Here is a 27,794-nt window from a genome sequence, read left to right as displayed (position 1 = left end):
ATGAAAAGGCCTAGTTAGCTCGTGACTCTGATGAAGAAGTTGTTGCATTGATGGCAACAATTGATGAAGAAGTGATGGTGTTGATGACAATTATTGAAGGTGGCGGAGTAGAATGGTGGTACTTGGATACAAGGTGCTCTAATCACATGACAAGTCATTTAGAATGGTTTTGTAAAATTGACAAAACAATGAGAAGGAAGATTAGAGCACCCTGTCATGTGATTGGTGTGAACTCTATTGATAAAAAAATATCTAGTTGCACAAATGTCCCATCCTCTTATGCCATTTCCACACTATATCAATAGAGTTCACACTAATCACATGACAAGCCATTTAGAACGGAGGTAATTCCTATTTTGTGTCCTTTATAGATGACTATACTAAGAAGATGTGGATTTACCTTATACAGAAAAAAGTGAAGTGTTTAGCATTTTTAAGCAATTTAAACTGTTAGTGGAAAAACAATGTGATAGTTCAATTAAATTGCTTAGAACTGATGGTGGTGGTGAATATACTTCACATGAGTTTGAAGATATTTGTAAAAATGAGGGTATAGTTCACGAAGTAATGGCTCCATATACTCCTCAACACAATGGTACAACTAAGAGAAGAAATAGAACTCTGCTTAATATAGTAAGATGTATGTTGAGAGAGAAGAATCTTCCACATAGGTTCTGGGCAGAAGCACTATATAAAGCTACTCATATACTGAACAGGTGTCCAACCAAGAGACTAGAAGACATCACACCTGAAGAAGCATGGAGTGGTGTGAAACCAAGTGTAAAGCACTTTAGAATGTTTGGTTCACTATGTTACAAGCATGTGCCTAAACAAATAGAAGAAAACTTGATTCTAGAGCACAAGCAATGATATTGATAGGCTATCATAGCACTGGTGCTTACAAATTGTATGATCCAATTCACAAGAAGGTCGTAGTGAGCAATGACGTGATTGTAGATGAAACAAGAGAATGGAATTGGAAGGAATCAACTGAGCAAGCTACTAGTAAAGTAACTAGCATTCAACTTAACAGTGACCGAGTTGAAGATGAGGAAGAAGTGAATGTGCTTGAACCAAATGTTCTGGATGATGATAATGTGAACAATGCCAATGAAAACAATGTTGAGAATATGGTTAATGATAATGTGGAACAATTGAGAAGATCTGATAGGGTAAGATTCCCATCAGTGAGACTACAAGGTTATGCCCTGTACCCTACAGGCTTGTGTGAAGATGTTACTGATATAATGCACTTGGTTCTCATGGCAGAGTCAGAAACTATATTACTTGATCAAGCACTTTCAAATCCAAAGTGGAAAGAAGCAATGGTGGAGGAATTAAGAGATGGTCAATTGAAAAGAATGAAACTTGGCAGATGGTGAATCTACCAAGTAATAAGAGAGCCATTGATGTGAAATGGGTCTACAAGAATAAGATGAAGCCAAATGGTGAGATTGCAAAATATAAAGCTAGGTTGGTTGCAAAGGGTTTCTTGCAACAACCTGGACTTGACTTTAATGAGATATATGCTCTAGTTGCAAGGATTGAGACTGTGAGATTAATAGTAGCATTGGCAAGTTTGAGAAAATGGAGTTTGAATCAACTTGATGTCAAATCTGCATTTCTCAATGGGCCATTAGAAGAGGAGGTTTATGTGAAGCAGGCACTTGGCTTTAAAAGAAGGGTATGGAAAACAAAGTAATGAAGTTGAAGAAGGCTTTGTATGGACTCAAGCAAGCACCTCGTGCTTGGAATAAGAAAATTGATGCCTCATTGTAGAAGCTAAATTTCACTAAGTGTTTAACTGAACATGGTGTGTATGTAAGATTGAACATAAATGATGACTTGATAATCATTTGCTTGTATGTGGATGACCTGTTAGTGACAGAGAGTAATGAACAAGAGATGGTGAAGCTTAAGAAGCAACTGATGACTGAGTATGAGATGACTGATCTAGGAAAATTGTCTTATTTCCTTGGCATGGAATTTGTGTCCTGTGAAAAAGGAATTTTTCTGCATCAGAAGAAGTACATTATAGATGTACTCAAGAGGTTTAAAATGCTTGAGTGCAAACCTGTATCTACACCAGCTGATACTACTGTGAAATTGCAGAAAAATGCCACTGATGAAGGTGTTGACTTTACATTGTTTAGACAGTTGATTGGCTCATTTAGATATGTCTGTCACTAAGGCCAGACATAGTCTATAGTGTTGGAGTAGCAAGTAGATACATGGAAGTGCCTAAGAGAACTCACATGGTGGTTGCAAAGAGAATACTTAGATATCTCAAGGGCACAATCGATTGGGGAATTTTATTTCCTAGTACAAAAGGACTTGAACTACTGAGTTAGTAGGATACATTGATGTTGATTGGAGTGGAGATACAGAAGACAGGAAGAGTACTTTTGGTTACATTTTCATGATGGGTAAGGCTCGAATAGCATGGTGTTTGAAGAAGCAAGATGTTGTAGTATTGTCAAGCTGTGAAGCTGAGTACATTGCTGCAACATTTGGTGCAAGTCAGGCACAATGGCTACAAATGTTGTTGCATGGACTGAAAGTGAAGTGTGAAAGTGCTATGAGGTTGAAAGTGGATAACAAGTCAGGTATTGATCTAGCAAAGCATCCAATTGCTCATGGAAGGAACAAGCATATAGAGATCAAGTATCATTTCCTAAGAGATCAAGTGGCCAAAGGGAAACTAGTAGTGGAGCATTGCAGTATAGAAGATCAGTTAGCAGATATGCTAACAAAGGGCTTGAAGACCAGCATGTTTGAAGCTACGAGGAGCAAAATAGGAATGCTAAGCCTTGCAAGTTTGAATTAAGGAAGAGTATTGTTGTGTAATTACAAACTTGTGTAGGACCTATTAGCAATTAAGAAGACTTTGTATATCAGTTTTAGTGAACGGTTAAAATCCATTTAACTGTAATTAGGCAATGGTATTTTCACGCGTTACCATTAGCTTAGATTTGCCTAAGTGTTATAAATACACATTGTAATAAGTCAATTAATGTGTGTGAAAAATTTTCCTGTTTTGCATTCACTCTCTCAACGGCATAACTGTCAAATTCACAAAATCTGTTATTCGCTTTCTTCCCTTACTCAAGAACTCACATTGAAACGTAAAATCAGTTGTACGCTGATCAATTGAATTCCAACGGTGCTAATATATGATTCAGTATACAAAATAGAAAGAAATCCCTTTTTCAGGAGATAAACTTCAACCTCACCCTTCTTTCACGTGATATTTCATCTTTGTGCTCCATGCCAACTTACATTGTCCGTGATATACTTCAATCCCTCCCTCTCCTTTTCCAACCCCCTTTACCATTTATTGTAGAATATCTGTGCTTATTGAGTAAAGAAAAAAATATTCATAAAAACTAAATTCAAGAATCAGAATTTACAACAACCTATACATATTACTCAATTAATTAAGCATCATCTCCTTAATATATAACTCCTTAATATATAAATACAGAAATATGAATTGGTAAGAAACTTTAATTTAGATAATTTAATAATTATGTGACACGATTCAAACTTTTCTTATCCCAACTAGGCCAAATATTACAGTTATCAAAATTTAAATGTAACCTAATTTTTCGGCTGAGACACTTCTGTCATGACTGCCGGCAAATATACTTTCATTTCAATAAATTCTATAATTCTAGATTAGGCAGGTAAAAACTAAGATTATATTTAACTTAATCTTGGATTTCATTAGATAATTTGTTTTAAGTTAGTACTGAGAATTTGAGATTGATTTGCGTACCAAATTATGCTAGGAAACCAACGAAGTGAGAAGGTAACATTACAGGAAAAAAACCAATATGCAGTCTAACAAGTTCCACAAGTCTAATTCACATAATTAATTATGTAGAAACAGACAAATGCTAATTAATGTACTATATTTTTAAATTAACGAAATCAAGTTTTTCCAAGGAATATTTATAGTATCCAAGTAAAAGATGCTGCTTTGAATAGCACTGTGTGACATGCTCTATAATTCACATGAAATTGTCTACCAAACAACTTATAGAATACCCATAAGAATTAGTGATCATGCCAAAATTCTCCTTATTTCGATATGGAATTTTTTAATCAACTAGGTATGAGAAAAGTTGTTATCAGTACTCATGACTTGAAATTGTCTAATTCAAACAGTCAAAGGAAGAAGCACCCTGGAGTTTGCTTCCTTTGCAATTAATTAATCTTTGATCATGAGAGGCTGAGCCATCGACACAAATTTATGGTTGACTAATTAAGAACTCAAGAATGTCATTCAATATGTTATGTGCGTTGTATGCACAAATAGACAAGTTGGTCAAAGCTAGAAAGCAAATAAGAAATTCTTGGCGCAGCCAAGACGAAATTGCTTTGAACATGTCCAGAAAATTAGGGACAAGGCACACAGTAGTTTTAAATGCCCTTTAATTTGTTTCATGTTTGTTCCAATAGTCCAACCCAAAACATGGAGAAAGTACTTTGTTCCATCGTTCAAAAGATTAATTCGTGTCTCATATGGATCATGTTCAATGTTCACATGTGAGGATGAGAGTGAAACTCAAACAAAACATACCAACGTGTTTGAACCGGTACACTCCTCTTTAGTATAGAACCTTTTGGGGGGGGGGGGGGGGGGGGGGGTTCTATTTTACTGTTTTGTCAAAATCTACTCAACCGTTAAGAAACTTTTGAATCTCAATAATTTAATTTTGTTAATTCTTTCATAAATATCAAAATGAAATTATAATTTTAATTGGAGAATAACAAACTGATTTGTCAACAGAAATTAAATCGATTGATAATAAATGAACTCAAATTTCATGAATGTGGGTCACTTTCTCTTATGTGAGAATTTTGTTAACGAATAATTTATAAATATTTTTATAAGTATTTATTGAACCTTTAAGATCTTTTCTGATCAACTCTCGAAATCCAATTCACATAAATTTTTAATCATTAAAAAAAAAAACAAATTGACCTAGGTCTTATCTTTAACTTTTTCCATGCTTTCAAAATCAAATATGGGCCAGCCAAGGTAAAACTAGATTGAATATCCCACCCAAATAACTTTAAACAAAATAGATGAAAGAGAAATTTATATAATTTTTCACATCTAAAATTATTATTAAAAAATTCACGACACACCCCTATAAAAGGGGGAGTCCCCATCAATTCAAGAGATACCCATTTCATTATCATCATAAAAGCCATAGCGTAAAAGCAATAACCCACAAAAGAAACCAACAAACAGCTTAATCATCAAGAATACACTCACATACATACATACATAGAACACCTCTATTGTTATAAATTCCTAGCTATATATTTTCTTAAGCAGCCACACCATGCAACGTAACATGGCAATGAGCTTCTTCCAGCGCAGGTTCTTCAGCCAGCAAAGGCGAACACAAATGGTGGCAAGGCGAGTGTTGGAGCCGTGTGACGTGTTCCTGAACCATAGGAGCATGGACACAAAGAAAACAGTAGCCACGTTGCTCTATGACCATTTGAAGAGGCACGGTTTCAACCCTTTCTTGGACAACAAGAACATGAAGCCAGGGGACAAACTGTTTGAGAAAATCAATAGGGCTGTTATGGAGTGCAAGATTGGGGTGGCGGTTCTCTCGCCACGCTACACGGAGTCCTATTTTTGCCTCCATGAGCTTGCACTTCTTCTGGGGTGCAACAAGAAGGTCATTCCCATCTTCTGTGATGTAAAGCCTTCGCAGTTGCGCGTTGTCAACAACCCTAAGTGGTCTGAAGATGAACTTAGACGCTTCAGACGGGCTCTTGAGGAGGTTAAGTTCACCGTGGGACTCACGTTCAACTCCTCAAAAGGGTAAATTTTTCTAAATCTTTTTCTATATGCACGGTCTTAATAGTTTTACACATGGATTAGTCAATCAAGAAAACATGTTAATGTGGTTTTTATTATAACTATAAACTAACATAGTATAATGCAGTTTTATCATGTCTAATTGTTCGACAATTTTACACTAATAATATATATTAGGTACCATTAAACTTACATATAAAAATTAATAAATTTATTATACATAATAATTTTATAGTTAAATAATAATGTAAAAACTTTTATAGTATAGGTGCGTACTATTTACTCATTTAATTATATATCTATTTGGCTTTTCATCTTTATAAATATATATGCCTATGCTGACATTGCTTTTGTATAAGGGTAATGGAATAAATAATATGATTTATTAGCAATAAAGTATTACATATGTATATTAAAGTGAGAATGGGATACCCTAGGTTTAGGAAATAATGACATGCTAGAATTCTCAATTCAGATGCATCATATGCTTTTTAAAGTTTCCACATGTTAATTTGCTGTTAATTAACTAAGTTCCATGTATATGACTTATCCGATTGTAAGTTGAAGAAATTCTTATATTCAATTTGTTTGTGGTGAAATGCAGGAACTTTTCTGAAATTGTGAATAGTAGTTCTGACATCATCATTGGCAGCATGATAGAGCTCAAGAATGAAGAGCGGATGCAGCGTAAAAACTTACAAATTCCTCTTTAGAAAGCGTTGAGGAATTCTATTTCTCTGTGTAATATGATTTAGATCCTTCTATTTCTCTGTTAATAAGGACATAAATACCTAATTAATAATTGTTTGTTCATTGATTTAATTCTTATTTCCATAAGGTCATAAAAAATAACATCAGATTCTCTTATTTTTGTACCGTGTATGATATAGCAAAAGATATGTAAAGTGCTTCTGTTTTTGCAATTATATATATTGCTGCTGTTGTATTAATTCTTTTAGTTAAAGGTAAATAAAAGGTGTATTATAATTTTAAAGAAAACATTAGATAATTTCATAATATAATTTTTATTTCTTTAATTAATTATTCATTTATTCTTCTTATGTATTATTCTCACTAAATATTTATTAAGAGTAACATTGAAAAAAATATTTAATCCAAATTAATTTTGTAAAATGATATATATTTTAATTTTTTAAAACGTTATATATTCTATAAAACAGGATACTAAAAAATAAAAAAGATGATTAATAAAACATGATTTAACGTGAAAACGAAAACGACCTGATCGACATAGTCTAGAAAAATAATCTTTACTACTACACAATAAGATAAAGGTATCTTTCAACTTTCTATATCGCTTGAGATATATCTTTCTCATTCTTCTCTCTCTTTTGTAAAAAAGTTTGTCACAACCTTAATTAAAAAAGATACTGAGCCCTTTGCCATTTAAGATAGATGTTTTAATCTTCCTAAAACCTTTTACTTTAACCTTCTCATTTTAGAAAAAAGTCATCTGTTTTCTTCAACATGATGGCATATATACACAATAGAAAATGATTCTGATCTTCCTTGAAATTAACAGCAAATATACTTTTCTTTTACTTAATTTAAAAATTACATCTGACTCCCAAATACCTCTCGTTTTTGCTTTATAAATTACTATTTAAAAGGAAAAATGTTATGATAATGTAAAGAAAAAAATAAACTGTTATGTAATACCAGCAGAGTAAAATTTGCCCAGGTGAAATTCAAACCAGTAAAATGAGACTAAGGTTTAGACCAGAGAACAAAGGTCAACCCAAAAAGCCTATAGGAGATACGAAATGTTTATGTTTCCTCTTCATGATGACTAGTATTATAATAAAAAAAATGTTTATTAGTATTTTTAGGATATCAATTAAGAAACTATAAATATTTTTATTAAGAGATAAAAAATTATGTAATTTATGATTATTTTTATACTCTTTTATAACTTTCACAATAATTTATTTATTTATTTTTAGTTTCTTAATAAATGATCTAAAGACAATAATTAGTAAGACCTTTGTAATAAACGTGGAGTCGGTCTTGTGTAATAATTAAGGTTGCTTTGCTTATTCGGCTGTTACACATTAATGTTGTTTAGGTCAGCTAGCTTAGAATAGACAGGTAGTTAAGCATAGCAAGAACATAAATGGTGACATGGCCTATATGTACTCTCATACCATAGCAATTGCGTTGGCCAAAGGAGTATTTAGGGGGTTGATCTTAGTGGTGCATACATTGGTACGGTTCATGACTCGCCAACATACCAAATTATACTCCTAATATTTTATAGAGAACAATTTTTATTGTGTGAAATTAATTAGAATTACAAACATATGTCAATATATAATATTAGTCTAATTGAAGGGAGTTTAGATTTACAATTCCTTACTCAGGTTTCTGATTGTGTTTTGCAAGATTAGTCCCTCACTTATTAAACGAAGGATATTCTTATGTAAAAAAAGTAATTAAATATTTACTTTTAAATAGATATGGGTTTTGTGAACAGTATTTTTAGAACATTGATTAAAAAATTAAAAAAATATATCATTAAAATATTTACTTATATTGATTAAAAAATATTTTTTTAGAACATTGATTAAAAAATTAAAAAAAGTAATTAAATATTTACTTATATTGAATTCATATTGGCACTACAATACGCACACAAAATGTATAGAAAAATTTAATGAAAAAATATATCATTCGATGTTATAGGAATTTAAAGTTGTTATATATTTTTAATGAAAATATATCAATTTTTTTGTATTTTAAAATTTTATATATAGACTACTCTTTATTTATGAATTTTAATTTTTAATAAAACAAAATATATATTATGCATTTTACACACAAATTATTTTTTAGGTCATTGTATTATTAATGTGAAATATCCATTAACTTCATCAATGAATAATTTTCATCAAAATATTACTTTAAGGATTTGAGTCTAGTTTCACTTAAACAAAAGAGATGTTAATACATAAAAAAATGTTTTAGTTATGCTAAAATAAAACTTATATTTGACTTTTTTTAATTAAGAGTATTTGAAAAAAAAATCAAACATTTGACTCAACTATTAAAAGATAAGTTTTATTTTCTTTAATAAAAAAATTCAGCACATATATTTTAATGCCAATTGAAAGAATACTCTATTTTTTTCATGTTTTTTAATTATTAAATGAAATAAATTATTGAAAGTAATTTTATATTTTTAAGATATTAAATATATTTTTATATTTAATATTTTCTATATAAAATATTTAAAGAAAAACACATTGTAAATTATAACATTACTTCAATTAAAAATCAAAGTTAACTTGTTGCTATCATAACGTGCAGTTTCTCTCTCTCTCTCTTGCTGAATAATTGACAAATCACAAGTTTTGATTTTTCTCATTGAAATACTAAGAATTAGTAACTTACATGCATTTTCTGTTTAATTTTTTTAATTCATCATTTAATAAAAATTTCTTGTGTTGTGACGTTACATTAAGGAATAGAATTATGCAACAATAAGGTAAATTTTTATTTAAATGTTTCTGTCAAAAAGATTATACTAACATTACATATAACTTAAATTCATAAAATAAATATAAGTTTTTATTATAAATTATTTTTTAAAAATTGATTGAAATCATTAGTTTGGGTCAACCAAAAGTCGAATTAAATAGATTTCTCAAGACTAATCATTTTAAATGTTTAAGAATTCTAATTGATTGAGGATATATTTAGAATGTTTTTATTTGCATTTTAATAGAAATAGAAAGGAGTAGAATTTTTTATTTTTTTTTGCTTTATTCTCAAACCAGCAGTTGAATCATGTTGGACTGTTTGAGTACCCTGTTAAATGAGTTTTTTTTTTTTTTTGACAAAAGACTGTTAGATGAGTTTAATAATTTTTTTATTAATAAAATACTGGCACTGACAGATAAATAATGATACAGTAATAATTAGATAAATTTGAATATAATTCTTATGTTGTTTTTTTTTCTAATGTGTATATAATTGTAATATAGTTCTTCATTATTTTTGTTTTTTTATATGTTTTTTTTTTCAATTCGTTCTGACGAAGCATGTGTTTAGTGGGCAAGAAATTTGAAGAGGAGACAAGAAGAGCGTGGACTGTGTAGAAATATGAGAACTCACTTGGTTTGGTAGGATAGAAAGAGCCTATAAATTTTTGAAATTTTAATGTGACCAGTGTGCAATATTTTCACGTTCATGTGAGTGGAAAGGGAGGAAACACTCCACATAACTTTACCGACACAATCTTGTTCATCTTACTTTTTTGCCTGTTTCACATGTATGGTTTGAAAAGTCAAAATAATTATAAAATAAAAGTACAAATAAAAAAAATACAAATGTATCAAAGGATAAAAATCTATTTTTATATCATCTTATTTATCTAATAAATTTAATTTCAAATATTTCTCTATATTTTCAGTCTATTTTTCTTCTACGAACAGTTTTTTTTTCTTTTTTCATCTACCTACTTCTCTCCCATCTTTGTTGCCCCCCAACTGTAAAATTTATATTATCCAATCATAATTTATCATATATATAATAAATTGTTAATTTTATAATAATTATTTTCAAATTTATATTAACAATAATTCCTAATTAAACGACAATGTAAAATATCAAAACTAATTTCAAATATATATTTTATCTTCAAAGTTTAAACACACTTCTAACATATATTTGATACATTCTTTTTAGTTCTATCTTGAATTTCAATCTTTTCTAAAAGAAATTATAAGTAATTTAAAACAAAATATATCATAATATAAATTATTTATCATAAATCTAAAATAAATTTATAAGTACAAATTTATTTATTAATTATAATATAATTTATATATTTAAAAAAATTTAATATAAATTTTAATTATATAAAATAAACATTTATCTTGTACAATGTACCAACTAAACTACTATAATATATATATATATATATATATATATATATATATATATATATATATATTAATAAACACTTATTTAATAAATTCTTAATTTGCTCTAAAAAAGTTGTTAATTAAATTGTCTTTCTAAACACATCCATTTTTCTTTTGTGAGATTAGAAAATTATCTTCTCCCTCTAACAATCCTTGATCATAAGAAAGAAAACTCTTAGGATTATGATTATCTGATGAGCACCACGGTTACCATCAATGTCCATGCATAAAGTAATGTGATTATCTTATATTATCTTTAATGGCGATATATTATATAAAATAACTGCAGTGAATCTTTAATGCGGCGATATAATTATATAAAGTAAACATTTATATAGGTGCGTACGTAGTTTAATTTAGAATGCAAATCCACTACGATCACATTTAACTTGACGATATATTATCTGGTGAGCCTGATCACCAAATTACGTGTCATGTCATGCATATATATTGTTCAGAATGATCTTCTATCTTCTATCTTATATTGAACTAAAGGCTCAAATGATTGTTATAACTGAGATAATGGAAATGCGAGGCACCTTTGATGCTCAACTCTAGGACCATGTTAATAATGTAAAATAGAGCTTCTTTACTCTAAAAACTTATTTAACTGGCTTTGCTGGAGCAACTTTGTGAAAGGGAGCACACAATTCATGAGCTTGAAAGGAAAGTGGAAGATAAAATCAGAGAGCTGCATTATATTGTTCTGGTATGTCAATAGAAAGCCCAAGGCTTTAGTTCCTGTGGTTATAAAAAAATATTATATTGACATATTTCTTCACCGGTAAAATCTTTAAAAATATTGCTGAGAATTCACTATGCTTACCAAAAAGTTGGAAAATGATTAGAGTTTTGTTACTTAGGAGTACTCTTGGTAAATGCTCAATGTAACACAATTTGCTTCAACCATAACTATTAATTACTAATGCTAAGATATGGCTAATTATTCATTTCTGTTTAGGTATTCTCTCTTGACATATAATTTCAAAATATTTCTGACTTATGCATCTTTTCTGCTTTGTGTATAGATCTTGCCTACGTTTCTGCTTTATGTAAACTTTATCTCAATCTTCAGTAACATTGGAATTAACTTATCATGTACTCATTCATTGCAATTGATTTTATATATTAATAATAACAAACCTGAAAGTATATAATTATAAATTTACAAAATTACTTGGTGAATGGACAAAACTTAGGTGTGGTTTTTTTAGGTGTTTTCATATTGTTTTCTGATCAAAATTAGAGTTTTACCTTACTAATGTGCGTAATAAAAATATGCATAAAGGGTAGTATAAGTTATTGAAATGAAATTTCAATTCTAATTAGAGAATAACATAAAAAACACTTAGAGAACTGAATGTAAGTTTTGTTCTTTCTGAATTTATAGGTATGATTTGGTTTTCACTATTGTTTGGACAGCGAATTAAATTATGAAAAGAATGACTTAAGTACAATATTGATAATCATAACTATACTGTACATGCAGATTGGGCTTCTATTCTTCATATCCGGCTTTTGGGGTTTCTTCCCTCTCTTTCAAGCCATTTTCACTATTCCCTAAGAGCTATTGATGCTAGAGAAAGAAAGATCTTCAGGAATGTACAGGCTCTCCTCGTACTTCATGTCAAGGGTGGTAGCTGACCTTCAAATGGAACTTAGTCTTCCCTCCATATTTATTCACACCCTCTTACTCCATGTCTTAGTCTCACAGGACCTCGGCGCTTCTGTCATGGATCAAAAGATGCAACCACATTGTCCTCACTGCTCCTGCTGTGTTTCTTGCTTGCTGGTGGTTTTTATGTTCAGCATGTTCTGGTGTTTATTTCATGGGTGAAGTACATTTCCATCAGCTACTACAACTACCAGCTCTTTATCGCGTCTCAGTATAGCAATGGCGAGACATACCCTTGTTCTACTGGCCAGTGTCAAGTTGCGGAATTTCCTTCTATAAAGCAAACAGGGTTTCATTTCAATTTGCAGGAGCAAGTCATGGCTGCATCTGCTCTAGTGATAATGATGATAGATTACAGACTTATAGCCTATGTTGCTCTTATGAGGATTGGTGTGACAAAGAAATAGACTAGTGTTCTAAAATTAGAAGGAAATTAGATATTGATTTTCTTCCATAAAAAAGGTATTGTTCTAGTTCTGTAGTGTGGAACATTGCTTCATGTGCAAGGGAACTAGCTAGTTAATGTGAAACTTGGCAAGCTGGAAGTCGAAGGCAACTAGGAAGGGACACCAATCACTACAAAAAAATATATCTTTTGTGATGAATAAAATTATGATTAAAAATTTAAAAAATCGTCAATAAAAATATTTAACATCGATTTAAAAAAAAATCGATGTAATTAGTGACATTTAATATCGATTTTTTTAAAAAACCAATGTTGATATATAAATTTTTAGTCTTTTTTTCATAATTCTTATCATATAATATTGATTATTTAAATAATTGATATTGTATTTATTAGTTAATATCGATTTTAAAAAAATGATGTTAACGATGATACTTTTTATATTGGTACTTTCAACATCAATTATTAACCTATATTAAAAATCTTAAATAACCGATATAAAAATCTTATTTTTTATTAGTGCAAATAATATACCCAAGCACCATAATGGATCATTAAGCAGAGGTATTGTTTGGGCTGAGGAAGCTCCTTCCTTCTTTCTAATTGACTCATCTTGTCTTCTTTATTTCTAAGTGAGGTGTTACATTTGTTTTATGATGTATGTATCCACTAGAAATTGGTTGCAATGGGCTGTTTTTATATCGTTGTCTAAAATCTAAGGGAAACAATTTCTGGCGGAAAATGATTTAAAAGATTTTAAAAGTTAAGCTATCAATTTTTTGGCCGTTTCTAAAGGCCAAAAAGAAAAACAATAACCTTTAACGGAGGAATTTGACAGTAATAACTAAAAATCAAACAAAAAAATTAGTTTGGAGACCATGAACAGCCAATATTTAATTGAGAAACTAAAAATAAAATAAAAGAATAATTGAGAGATTAAAAACATATTTTATCCTAAAAATTATATATGTAGTGATTTCTAATTAAGTAGTTGATGTTATAAAAATCTTTACACTTTTCTTCAAAAAAAAAAATCTTTAAACTTAACATCAAAATTAAATTCAAAATACTATTCATTAAATTATCGGTATGAGATTTATTAATAGTCATACTAATAGAATAATATACCGATAATACATATTAATTTTATACGAACAAAATTATATATTAACATAATTTAACATATTATTAGTATAAATTATAATATTTACTACTATATCAATAGCTCAATTTTCATCAATAAAGTCTATTCTTATAGGAACAACTAATCTATATTTTTGTTTTTGTAGTAATCCATCATTATCATAATTTTATTAAAAGAAAAGGATTTAAAAAGGACAATTCTTGTAGTTGTCCTACCGATGTCGGTATAGTCAATAAACTTGAAAAAGATTTGCAGCATACAAAATTTTCTTGGGTGCATGTTGATGGCAGTCTCTATCCAAGTTGTTGCAGCAAAGGATGGGTTAATTGGTCAAGTTTACTTCAGAATCTACGTCAAGACTTGACAATTACATTGAAAGAAAGCACCCTATACTTTCCAAAGGCACGTGGGAAAATATTCATCGCTTGAAATTAGAAAGCTGAAAACATGGAACACCGGGATTAGTGGAGCTTGTCTACTGATTGTTACGGTAAATTCCCAATCCCTCAATTTCAAAATATATAAAGTTTTAGAGAAAAAAATTATTCCTAAATATATATGATTTTACAAAATCAATGATACATTAATATATATATATTAAGAATACTCTTAATATATATATATATTAAGAATACTCTTAATATATACTTAGTGGAAATAATACATAAACAAAATAAATGAATCATTAATTAAAGAGATAAAAAATATATATTAGAAAGTTATCTAATTTTTCCTTTGAAATTCAATAAATTAATTGTATTCTTTAATACTTATACAAAAACCTTAAACATCATATATTCTTAAACAGAAAAAATTATATTATTATCTCCGAACCAAACTATAAGTAAAAAAAAATTATAAACTGAAATTGTAAATTTTTTTATATAATCATCAAATCACAATTCACTATAAATATAAAATTGTTAATTTTTAAAATAATTATTTTAAAGTGATTTGTGATTAGATGTGTACATAATTTTCTTATTTGTAATAATGTGAAAAGAAAGTCTAACTTTAATAAGTTATTTAAGAATAGTAATGTTGAATTTCTTGACCCATTGTCTTAGATTAGTCACTTCTATTTTTCAATGGAGGCAAGGGATATAATGGTAGAGCGTCACCTTGATGTGGTGGAAGTTATCCGTTAGAGTCTAATTATTTCTAAATCCAATGTAAATTTTTTTATTTGTATGATGTGATCGTGCATAGGCATTAAAGAAAAAAAATCTATATGTAAATATGTGATGAACTAAAATATACATAAATTTTTGCTAATTCTCTCTTTCTCTTAAAAAAACTAATTATCTCTTATTTAATGATATATTTTTTAAAATATCATTCATTTAATTAGAATTTTATTTTCAATTAATTCTTTTTTTGTCCAATACAAATAAATATAAATATACAGGGTAATTTTGGCTTGTTTGTTTTTTCTTATAATTTATAAAATAAGGTGATTCGAGTTAATCTGATTTCAATTGTTCATATCAATTCTTTTAAAATCAATTAAATTCAATAAATATTAAATCTCTAGCAACGTTAAATAGGGTCTAGCAATCCCACTGCATTCCAAAACATACTTGAGCAATTAGAAATTTCACCATATTATATTCTCTTAAACTCTTAACACCTAAACAACTACATATTCCATCTCCAAATTTACCTTGGCACAAAACCATTGCAGTGTTGTTCACAAATTATGGAATAGATGTAGTGCATGACAGGGGAAGTGAAGGTATTGCCAAGGGATATCCCCAGAGCCACTTTTGGCAGCATATAGGACGTATAAAGGGGGCCAAAGCTCGAACTTTGTGGTGGGCTGTTTGGGTAGCTTTGGTGTGGGCAATATGGCAGCATCAGAATGCTATTCTGTTCAAGGATGGAGTATGTGATCTTGACGGTGTGTATGATGAATGCTTTTATAAGTCATGGAATTCGAGTAGGGCAAAATGATAAGCACAAAAGGCATTAATGAATATAGCAGGGGATTGGTCTGTTATCTGAACCTGAATGCTGACTGGGTGAGTGGGTATCGTCATTCCATTTAAAGCTCATAGGTTTCAGCATCAGTAAGTGGGTATGCGTGGATTGTGCCATAGGTCTCATCGCTTGTAATTAATTCATGTGGAATTCTAAACTTCACTAAATTAGTTTCAGTAACAAAATCAAACTTAATTGATTTCAAACTGTTTTAATTGATTTGAGTCAATCTGATTTAGAAATTGATTTAAAATTAAACTGATTTTAAAAAATTAATTTTAAATTAAATTAATTTTTAATCAGTTTTAAACTAGTTCTAAGAGTTAAATTAATTTTGAACTGATTTTTAAATTATTTTTTTAAATAAAAAGTATTTAAATAAAAATAAGTTTAATTAATTGAATTGATTTTACAGAAACAATTTGATTAATCGAATTAGTTTTATAAAATCATATACTCATTTTTTTAACTAGTTCAAAGAAAAAATCAATTCCATTACAATCCCATTCAATTCAAACCAATTTTTTTATGTACCCCTACTCTGGCAACAACTCACCTTTAATATATCAATTCATTTTGCTGTTCGAAAAAAAAACTTGGCATAAAACCTACACCAAAACCAATATGGAAACAAGGTGAGGTAGTGAATTCCTTGTTTGGACATAAACATCTAGCGGATCTAGCCAAAATCAAATACCTCCCTACCAGTTAGAAATTTTTGAACTGGAAAATTTAGAGGCATCAAGAGACTAGTTAGAAGCCACTTCCCTAAAAAAGGAAGCTATGATGCTAGAGCAACCACCATAATTTAGAGCAAATAAAACATCATAGATGTCAATATAACACCAAACAAAATATTGTCTTGAATTTATAAACGAATCATAGAAGAGACAAGCTTTACTTGAGGATTTTGTCAATAATCAACTCCAAGTATCATCTAAATATTTAGTAACCATATAGGTATTGGATCCTTATTCATGTGTGTATATTCCATATATTTTTGGAGTGGTATTTCTTGTACCATTTCCTTTTAATGATATTCTTTTGGCTGATAAAAAAAAGTAATAAGGTTGATCGTGTTCACTATATAACTATAAAAGTAATATCCCAAATACCATTTGAAAAAGGATAGTGGTCTCTCCCTAATCATCCAAATAACAACTATCCATATCATAAACCACACTCTTCTTTTACTCGTCTCATTACCCAAGACCCGAATTGGAAGCAAAGTTGTGAAACAAATTACTTGGAATAACTAATTAGACTCCAAGCTAATAAAAGAATTGAATCATTTGATACCAAACAGCTGTCGCATAGTTAAGAAGATTGACTAAAAAGATGTAAGGTAGGAGATATATGATGTTGCTAAGAAGTTATTGGTTTGAAGGGTCATAAACCCAGTTTTTTTAAGTAATATCTCAAATTTGAATCTTTTAAATGAAAAAAACATAATTGAAAAAAAAAATCCATCAAAAGTGATTAGTTAAATTTTTCGATAAAGATTAGTCATAAATAAAGTTGATAGATATTCTGTACTAGTATCATATGACAAAAAGAAAAAATATCTAATATTGCATGCACCTACATAGAACATGCATATTTTCATTAGCATTTTCCATAAAAATGTTGTTATAGCTTGATTTTGATCTAAATGATTGATCATGAAGAGATATCAAGTGGTTCAAGACCTACCCACATTTTAAACATATATAAAGCACGCAGACATGCACACTTCGCTATTTCTCATGCTCATTTCAATCACCATTTTTCTCTCTGGAATTGCTAGCTTGTCTTATTTTTTGTTGTCTAATCTAATTGAAACACTGATATGTGTTCTTTTTTACTTGTGGTGGTAAATTATTGTTGAGTTTACTTAGGGTTGTGTTTAATTTAACTAAAATTGACTTTGGAAATGGTTTATCTAATGGGATCATATGGGATTTGAAAAGAATGGATATGTTGATTAGGGTATGGCTAGAACAATTTGATTTGTTAAAGTTGTATGTGTGAATCTTACCTGGCAACTAAGGCAAGTAATACGAGTAGTTTTGTAAATTAGCTCATTGAATTGATTCACTTAGAAGATTCACATATGGAAACACTAGGTGCATGTATGTGTGGTCTCTATTGTTTAAACCTAAGGATTGTTGAAGATATTATACATTTGGGGTAGTTTGGACATTGATTCATTGAACTAGTGAAACATTTGATGCTTCGCAGATATTAAATGATATGATTGTTTATATGTTGGGTATCTTAAAGTGCATGTTTTGTATTCTGTGTGTATGAAGCTATGGACAAAATCAAGCCCCTTGAAGTAATGAAGTTGATGTTGGTGGGGTAATAACTATTCAGAAATCATGACCTACTATCAATGATGTCTTATTTTGTCTCCAAAAGATAGAATAAGGCATCATGGATAATCTGTCTTGGTTTCTAGAAAGTAGTTGTTACCCATCAACTTCAACTTCATTGCTTCAAGGGACTTGACTTTCTCCATAACTTCATACAGAACACAAACTCATGAACTTTTGGATTCAAGAATCAAGAGCGAATCGTGCTGTCGATCGTTTCTTTCTACTCAAAACTAGCAAATTCAACACGTGCGTGTCAATTTCGGGGTTGTCCATCGCTTTCTGCAACGTCGGAAGAGAAGATGACAGATCTAAAGGCAGAGGACAATGACAACCACTGAATCAAAGCGAGAGAAGGTGTTGCAGATCTTTCACACTGTAACGATTGCATTGTATATAACTCAGGAGGTGAACAAAAGAAAATAAAAAATAATGATCTTTAGAAGAACAAAAAATAATCTTTATTACAATCTTACTTATTAGTCAATATACATTACGTGAGTTATTATTCATTTTCAAGGATAATTATCAATATTGTCATTTAAAGCATACTTTTTACTGGCTAATATTTAGTAGTTGGTAAAAGAATTGGTTTTAATAATTATTTACTGGCAATTAGTTTATTGTTATTAAATAGCCGCCAAAAGTAACTTTTGTAGTATTGATTAAGATATGAAATAGTTTTCTATTAATATAAAATTTGGTAGATGTGATTTATCTATGAAGAACTTTTAATTCAATAATGAATTTTGAAATAAAATTATTTAATTTAAAATTATTAAATTATGTAATAATTAGTGTAAGTTATATTGGTATTGTTTAAAAAAGAGTATTTTTTAAAAAACAAGCCAAACTTTATGCTGGTTGCTGATATTTCATTGACCTATTTTCATCCCAACATATCTAAAGATTAAAAATTAATATGGATAGGCATAAATAAAAATCTAAACGAGCATTGGCCGCCCAATTATATGTTAAAGCACGTTGATGTATTAAAAAGTATAGTTTGTGTGCGAGCTTTCGGGTTTGGCTTTCCATTTGAACGAAGTTGCATGTCAAGAAGCAGGTTGATTACTAGTTTTAGTTTTAGGTTAGGCCTGAGTCAAAAAACTTATGCTTGAACTCTCAGGTTTGGCGAGCCACCATGTTGACGTTTATCTATATAGATAGTTTGGTGCCTACAGAACACAAAATAGGACACAGTTAATTAATGCGTGTCATGCCACACGTTACACTAACAAGCCTAATTAACAAAATCAGTTACTTGTTGCATGCATGCTAGCTGCATTCAGACATCAACTCTCTGCCTATATTCGATCGTTTGTTGTTCTTAGCCATATGCACGAAAAGAAAAAAGGAAACATCATGTTGTGTGTTGATTTGTCTGTTACTCTATTTCACTTCCCGGATTTTTTAATCAATTTTAAGTGCTTCGTTTTTCAAGGTACCAAGATATTTTCATTTATTCTTCCTTTTTGAGTAGTTTTTCTTTTCTTGTTGATTTAAATAATATAAGATCGTTGCAATAGTATTCTAAAAGGTTTGCTTCTGTTAGTTTCAACTTTCAATTAACCTTTAATAATAAATAATCCCTAGAAGCCACTGATTGATTAAAAAAAAATATGCTGACAATACTGATTATTTCCTTCAGCATAACTTGTCACTAGGAACTTCCTTTTTTTTCCAATATAATTGTCCATGCATGTGCTATTCAACCACTTTTGCTTAATTGCTCATTGCTGAACCTGTCAAGCTAAGATCTTGATCTTGATTTTTTATTCTTAGTAGATGTACACTCCCAGTTCATGGTTGATATTAGAGATTGAATTCATTTTAGTCTTGTTTACCTTCTAGGGACCAAACAAAAACCTAACCTCATATGCATGATGGAGTAATCGTTTCTCGGGCAGAAAACATACCTCTCAATTACACCAAAGAGACAAATAAAAAACACTTAAATGAATTGGTCATAAACATTAATCTTCATATTGAACTCTAGAAAATTTCCTTGACCAGAAGAGTAGGCAATGCAGAAAAAGGAGTACTTGACTTTTCTACAATTGATAGTCCTCTTGACTGTATTCATATATCCTCTTAAGTGTATTATTGTTGAAGAAACATCCTTGTACTCTTTTGATTATATTCTTTACTTGTAAAAAATAACTTAATATTATCGCTCATCACTTGATAGTTATGAATATTATACATTACAAGAGAGAAAAGTCTGTTTTTTTTTTTTTTTTATATCAAAAGGCAAATTCGACGATAATGAAGTAGTACAACTATCACTCGATCGTGTGTTTTTCTTTTTCCTTTCTCTTTTCTGGCCTTTGGCCAAGACCTTCATTATGCACGTGATGTTAACGAAGGTAAAGTTTGACATGATCACCCCATTTTAGAATTCTAAATGGATTCAGTCACGGCTAAAAAGAAAAGAAAAATAAAAAAGATCGACTTCTGTGTTATCACAATACCAAATTTAGTAGTCTTCCATATAAAATTGTCTTTTTAGATTATGTAAACTTAAAGTATATCACCAAATAAAAATAATATAATTAAAAGGCTACTTTATAATAAACCGAGCGAGTATAAATAATGTATATACCAAAGACTATTTCTGAAGAGAAACAAACAAACTTAATTTATGCGAGAAATTAAAGGGGAAAATGCCATTGAATAATTGACTAAGCTTCTGGTAAAAACTAGAAATTGAATAAACTCGTCAAAATCACAGGCGGTACGAATTTTCCTTACATATACTAGTCAAGTTATACAAAGGAAGTATGCAAGAAGGGGGCAGGGGAAAAAGGTGATTAATTAGCAATATCTTGTAAGAGAATTGAAGCAATTTGAATTTTAACACTTTTAAGCAATTAAGACAAAATCGCATTAATTAAATACTTTATGCCTAGTAGTAAATGTTTTCATTTGTAAAAACGAAATTAACAAAAGAGTGGTAGGTGCTAGAATCGTTGTTCCCTCTTCATATTGCTGGTCCATTTTCTCTGAACCCGAACCTTTCTACTCTTTAGCTTCATTAACCATTAAACTGAAGCCACCTCTTACTTCGAATGTAAACGTGGCAAAGGCCAATTCCCATCACAATAACACAAAAGTAATAACGAGAATTTCTATGGTTTCTCAATAATTTTAGGAGTTTTAATATTGTTAATTTTTTAATCAATCAAATTATATGTGATATTTTTATTAATTATTTTTTTGTTTTTTAAATTAGTTCTTAATTATTATTTTTTAAATTAAAGATAATATTAGAAGTTTAAATCCTAAAATTTTTTAGTTATTTTTAATATATTTTTATAAAAGAAAACTCTTTTGAGGTTTAGAATTGAATTTGTTTTTTATTTGTTAAGCATAGGTTTTATAAAAAAAATGTTAAAAATAATTAAAAAGATTTTAAGATTCAAATTCTAAAATTATCTTTAATCATATTTTTTAATTTAAAAAATTATAATTTTTAAAGTAATAATCAAGGATTAATTTTAAAAAATAAAAAATAATTAATAAGAAACTGAAATATTATTTAATTGGTTAAAAATTAACAATATTAACCCCCAAATTATAAGGATAACCATATAAACTCTCAATTAGTAACACCCTATTGACCCAAGTGCCTCTTTATTGCAATCTTCAACATTTTCATATTATTTGTTTAAGTGTCAACCACACAATTAATCTCTCATGCTATAGTATACTTGTCAAAATACCGCCACCGTCGTGTTCACAAATCCACTCACAAACACAATCATACATCACCATTGACATTACACCGAACCCCTTCACGTCACATTATTTTTTTGTGTTCTTTTACATTTTGTATCTTGACTAAATTAATACACAACACCACCAAACACATGCCGATCACTAATTTGTTCCCTTCCCTATCTCTAATCCACGTTCATAAAACTCTACTACGTCACCAATCAAGGAAGAAGCTAGAATCATCGCCAGTGAATTACAAACAAATCTAAAATTCACATCACTTTTTCCCCCACAAATTTCTTCCTCCAAAAATATTCTTGTTCGAGATATAATCCAACATTAAATATAAATATGTGTTTCAATAGAATAAATTAAACCCTAATTCATATAATTGTAATCATTTTCATGAAATTCAACCTTTCCTTATACAATTCACACTACTCTATGATAATATTTTTGACCTTGACTAGCCACATCACCACCCTATCTTTTCTTGGAAAACGACCCAAAACCTTGAAAGCCACACCCATACCTATATTACATTTCATACTTGTAAGCGTGCAGCTGGAGGTTGATGAGTGAAAGAAACACCTAAATAATAAGCAGATTAAAAAGAGAGGCACGAAAAAACAAAGGGAGGGGGCATGTGTCCAACGGTGGAAGCAACCACCGCACGAGCTTTTCTTTATGCTGCTTTCCTTTTCTCTGTTACCGGTTGTGACAAAATTCTAGCCTAACTCTTAATCTCTCACATGGACACGTGCCCGCACGTGTACACCCTTCCCGCAAACCCTACTTGGACCTTGTGCCGACGTGGTTTAAACTCGCGCGTGAAAAATGATTTCGTCCCAAATATATCACTTTTTTTTAGAGAATAAGAAAAAAAAAGTGATCCCACACAATTGTATATGACAGAAACTGGATAATAGTGGATACTGGATGGAAATCGGTTTCTAGAACAATGAGCATGTATGATGATTAACACGTGTCAGAAAATGACTCGTTGGCTTCTCTTTTAAATAAAAGCATAAACAGTAAGAAATAATTGAGACTGCGGTAAATATTACTTTAACATATCAAATCAGATTCATGATACCTTTTTTTTATTATAGATGCACTGATAATTATACTATAATAACATAATCATATTAATAATATTTTTTAATAGAAAATTTATTTTTAATTCATTAATTAAAGCACTAATTAAGATTTATTTAAAGATTATTTCATCTTGTTATGTTTAACATATTTTAATTGTTCATAACAATTTCCAAATATATACATAGCTGAAGGGAGTTGCCCAAATGATCCAATGTCGATTTGTAGCAAAGGGCACGTGTTTCATGCGTACGGATAGGAATTACTTAAAAAAAGTATTTAAAATCTTGTTTAGTCAGTGTTTTTTTAAAAGAAAATTTCTCAAGTTGAAGGAATAATTACCTCTATGAATAATGTTTTATGTTGGGATCGCTTAGCTCAATTTGTCCATTCTGTTCAATAGAATTAAATTCATCATCTCTTACTTATCTAATCATACTTTTACTAATAGTAATATCATAAATATTTAAAATTCAACAAATTGACAATATTGCAATTTGCCAAACGCATGCAATAAAACAAATTTTTGATAGCCTAAAATTAATTAGGGTTTTAAACTTTCACGCGTATGACTCAACCCGGCGTGGTTTTTTTTTTTTTTTTTTCTCTTTTTGTTGTAATCATTGAATGAACAAAGTACTAGTTTTATTTACTCTTTATTTTTATTTTTTTTTTACTTTTACGTTTTCGGCTACGTGCAATGAACCTACCGAACGCGACGGGTACCGTATCGGAACCAGATAAGCTCGAGTGTCTGCATGCTTTTTTTTTTTGTTGAGGACACGTGGTGAACTCTAAGAGGAGAGTAACTCAAGTGGGTCCCACCCGTCCAACAGTAAGACAAAGATAACCGTACTTATCTCAGCCCATGTGTTGGCTATAAATAACGACCCATGTCTACCGTTTTCTGAGAAAGAAAAAAAAAAAGAAAACAAAAACATTTCCCTGCTACTTCATCTTCTTCTTCTTCTTCTTCATCACCGGTGGTTCTGTTCATTCTTCCTTGCACCTTCTTCTTTGAAGATCGAAATTGTGTTTTTGAAAAAATGGGAGTTCCAGAGAAAGACCCTCTTTCCCAATTGAGTTTGCCTCCTGGTTTTCGGTTTTACCCCACCGACGAGGAGCTCCTCGTTCAGTATCTATGCCGCAAGGTCGCTGGCCACCATTTCTCTCTTCCAATCATTGCTGAAATTGATTTGTACAAGTTCGACCCATGGGTTCTTCCAAGTAATTCAACCCACTCACTCACCCATCTCCATTTATTTTTTTAAAATGTTAATTACTTTGTTCTGAATTGAATAAATTTGATTGATTAATTTTTGCAGGTAAGGCGATTTTCGGTGAGAAAGAGTGGTACTTTTTCAGCCCTAGAGACAGGAAATACCCTAACGGGTCCCGACCCAACAGAGTAGCCGGGTCGGGTTATTGGAAAGCCACCGGAACCGACAAGATCATCACCACCGAAGGTAGAAAAGTTGGCATAAAAAAAGCCCTCGTTTTCTACATTGGCAAAGCCCCCAAAGGCACCAAAACCAATTGGATCATGCACGAGTATCGCCTCCTCGACTCTTCCCGAAAAAACACCGGCACCAAGGTATATACACAGCTACAGTACATTTTTTCTATCAATAAAAGTTAATTTTTTTATCTTTTTTAGTATTATTAGTTTTTATTAACGGAAGATTTAAACTTTCAATGGCTCCTCCATTTCTTATTTTCCAATCTTAAATTTTCCTTTACAACTATAATACATAAGTGCATTCACACATGCATATTTTCATTAATTTAATCAAGTTCAATCGTTTTACTTAACGTCACACCAGTATCATCGATTTTATATGATGCTTTCGAATTCACTTAATTTGAACTGAAAATTTGCTTTTTGTTAATTGAATAAAGGTGGGAAGCATTGAAATTGAACATTGGATATATTAATTAAGCTCGGCATGATCATAAATGATTTTATATCATTAACGTCCTCTGTTTCTTAATTATTATACCTTTAACTAATTTCAATGTTTTATTGATGATGCAGCTTGATGACTGGGTTCTGTGTCGTATCTACAAGAAGAACTCGAGTGCACAGAAGGCGGTGCAAAACGGCGTCGTTCCGAGCAACGAGCACACTCAATACAGCAACGGTTCCTCTTCCTCTTCTTCGTCACAACTCGACGACGTTCTGGAATCGCTGCCAGCGATTGATGAACGGTGTTTCCCGATGCCACGTGTCAACACGCTGCAGCAACAGCAGCACGAGGAGAAGGTCAATGTTCAGAACTTGGGTGAAGGGGGGTTACTGGATTGGACCAACCCTTCGGTTCTGAATTCGGTCGTTGATTTCGTATCGGGGAATAATAATCATAATCAATTGGTGCAGGACCAGACGCAAGGCATGGTGAACTACAACGCGTGCAATGACCTCTATGTCCCTACGTTATGCCATGTGGGCACGTCAGTTCCGCAAAAGATGGAGGAAGAGGTGCAAAGCGGCGTGAGAAACCAACGGGTCCAGAACAATTCCTGGTTTCTTCAGAATGATTTCACACAGGGGTTTCAGAATTCGGTTGACACGTCTGGGTTTAAGTACCCGGTTCAACCGGTGGGGTTCGGGTTCAGGAATTGAACCCTGTTATCGATTAATAATAGTAGTAATCTTTTAAATCGGTAAATAGGTGGGGGATTCTTTGGGCTTAACTCGTGGGGGTTTTAGATTAATCCTTTAGAAAAGGGAAGAAGAAGAAGAAGAAGAAGGTGAAAATTTTGGTCCTCATTTTCAGCTAAAGATGTAGGGTATACAAACGTTCAATGAACCAATCCACGAGATAAAGCAATGACGGGACCATTTTAATTTGTTACGACGTAGTTTTCGGCCCACACAAGCCCTTACTCAGCCACATGAATCACATTTGTACTTCAAATGAACAGCAAGAATTTTTTTTACTATATGTTAGGTTTCGTTAAATAATTCCAATCTTGATATTACTTTGTTAACCAACTAAAGTACCTAAAGAAATGCAACTCATTAGAAAAGACATTTGATTCATTTGGTTGAATAGGAGATATAAGTTATTATAAATCCTAATCCTATAATTGATTTATTCGATTTACGCATAAAAAAAAAACTAAAAACCTATATAGGGTATTTTTATTAATATGTTACGTGTTTTTTGCACGTGTAAAATGAGTCACCGTTGATAGTGTGATCCCAATTTGGGAAGGTAGGCGCATTGCCAATATGAGAAAGAAAGTGATAAGGATCGTATATTAAACTTCTGTGTGCGTAAATGAAATTCGAAAGTCAAGTGGCCGTTTCCTTTTTTTTTCTTACCAGTATTTTGACGATTTCATGCAGAGGAATAAAGAAAATGGTTTTAGAGAGGGAAAAGTACTTCACGAAAAAAAAAAGAGACCGATCTAATTAATTGAAGAAAAGTTCATGGACGAGTAAATTGACATTTCGGAAAAACAAAAGAAAAAACATTTGACTGCAGAATTGTTGAACATGAGAACAGAATGGTATTTGTAGTAGTAAGTTAAAAAAGTAATGTAATCAAGTTTTTATTTAACAAGTGGAAATTAAACAAGGTTAATTTTCGTTCTAGTGTTTTCTTTTTTCAAATAAAAAGGGTAAAAGAAAATCATTTGTTTGAACTATACAATCTAGAACTCACCAACTGTTTAATTTTATTCCACTTCTGCAACAATGAGATGGGACCAGCAGCAAATTGATAATTGAATGACAGGTGCACCTTGGAAAAATACATATTTTAGAAGCTAGTTGGATGGACTTGGAAGAGAGCAAACACAAAATCTTCAAATATCATTCGCATAAAAGCGAAAAAGATTAGCCTGAAAGTATGGAGAGCAACAATGAAATGGAATAGCATTTTTAAGGCTCACTTTCTGTCTCTCAGATTAAAAAAAAAAGGAGCAAATTTTGAAAGGAATCTAAAATTAAAACTATTTGTCTAGGTATTTAGTTATTAGTTAGGTTAAATATTCAAATAGAAAAGAAAAATTATCAGCAAAGAAAATTATATTGACTGAAGAGAAGAGTATAAGTGATACTCGACCATAGCAATTTCAACAAGCAGATCATAACCCCAAGTCAACCACCCGAGTTTTGAATAGAGAGTTTTATTGTTCCTAGATAAATAATTTTTTTATTGAATAGAAACTTGTTAAATGAATATTTATAACATTAGAAAAAATAATAAATACATTGGTATAAAATAATTTTATATCATTATTTTGTTACTTTATTGTATATATAAATTTATTTATTAATTTTTATGATAATTATTTTAAAAATTATATCAGCAGTGATTTATAATTAAATAATAGTATAAAATTTCTTTATATGGAGTATATCCTTATTAAACTCACAAAATTATTTAGTCAAATATACTCTTAATACAAGTTAATTTGCTTGAGTTTAATTTTTTAAGAAAAAATATTTTTTAAAAAATTATTAAAAAGTAAATATTTTTAAAAATAATTTTGAAGAAATACACACACTTTAGATAAAGCATTAATTTTACACGTCACGTCATAAAATGTGTCAATTCTTTATCTAGAATATTAATAAAAAAAAAACTAAAGAAAAAATAATATTGATCAACA

General features: G+C 30.4%; 2 protein-coding genes across 2 annotated transcripts; both read left to right on the top strand.

Annotated features, from left to right (window-relative positions):
- The first annotated feature begins 5,246 nt into the window (after window positions 1–5,246).
- Window positions 5,247–6,626, top strand: LOC100785101 (TIR-only protein). Its single transcript, XM_003540403.5, has 2 exons — window positions 5,247–5,851; window positions 6,453–6,626. The coding sequence occupies exons 1-2, from the start codon at window positions 5,358–5,360 to the stop codon at window positions 6,559–6,561; spliced, it is 603 nt and encodes a 200-aa protein (XP_003540451.3). The 5' UTR covers window positions 5,247–5,357; the 3' UTR covers window positions 6,562–6,626.
- Window positions 6,627–24,082: 17,456 nt separating this feature from the next.
- Window positions 24,083–26,112, top strand: NAC4 (NAC domain protein NAC4). Its single transcript, NM_001251495.2, has 3 exons — window positions 24,083–24,398; window positions 24,497–24,765; window positions 25,207–26,112. Exons 1-3 carry the CDS (start codon window positions 24,218–24,220, stop codon window positions 25,792–25,794), a joined length of 1,038 nt encoding a protein of 345 aa, NP_001238424.2. The 5' UTR covers window positions 24,083–24,217; the 3' UTR covers window positions 25,795–26,112.
- The last annotated feature ends 1,682 nt before the right edge of the window (window positions 26,113–27,794 follow it).

The sequence above is a fragment of the Glycine max genome, chromosome 12 (assembly GCF_000004515.6).
Source record: "Glycine max cultivar Williams 82 chromosome 12, Glycine_max_v4.0, whole genome shotgun sequence".
NCBI classification, from domain to species: domain Eukaryota; kingdom Viridiplantae; phylum Streptophyta; class Magnoliopsida; order Fabales; family Fabaceae; genus Glycine; species Glycine max.
Note: the sequence above shows the minus strand (reverse complement) of the source record. Positions and strands in the feature narration are given on the sequence as shown.

Excerpts from the sequence above, each read along its gene's own strand:
- NAC4 (NM_001251495.2), top strand. The coding sequence starts at position 24,218 with ATGGGAGTTCCAGAGAAAGACCCTCTTTCCCAATTGAGTTTGCCTCCT. Across the intron at positions 24,399-24,496 it reads CGACCCATGGGTTCTTCCAA|GTAAGGCGATTTTCGGTGAG; the intron begins GTAATTCAACCC and ends TAATTTTTGCAG. Across the intron at positions 24,766-25,206 it reads GAAAAAACACCGGCACCAAG|CTTGATGACTGGGTTCTGTG; the intron begins GTATATACACAG and ends TTGATGATGCAG.
- LOC100785101 (XM_003540403.5), top strand. The coding sequence starts at position 5,358 with ATGCAACGTAACATGGCAATGAGCTTCTTCCAGCGCAGGTTCTTCAGC. Across the intron at positions 5,852-6,452 it reads ACGTTCAACTCCTCAAAAGG|GAACTTTTCTGAAATTGTGA; the intron begins GTAAATTTTTCT and ends GGTGAAATGCAG.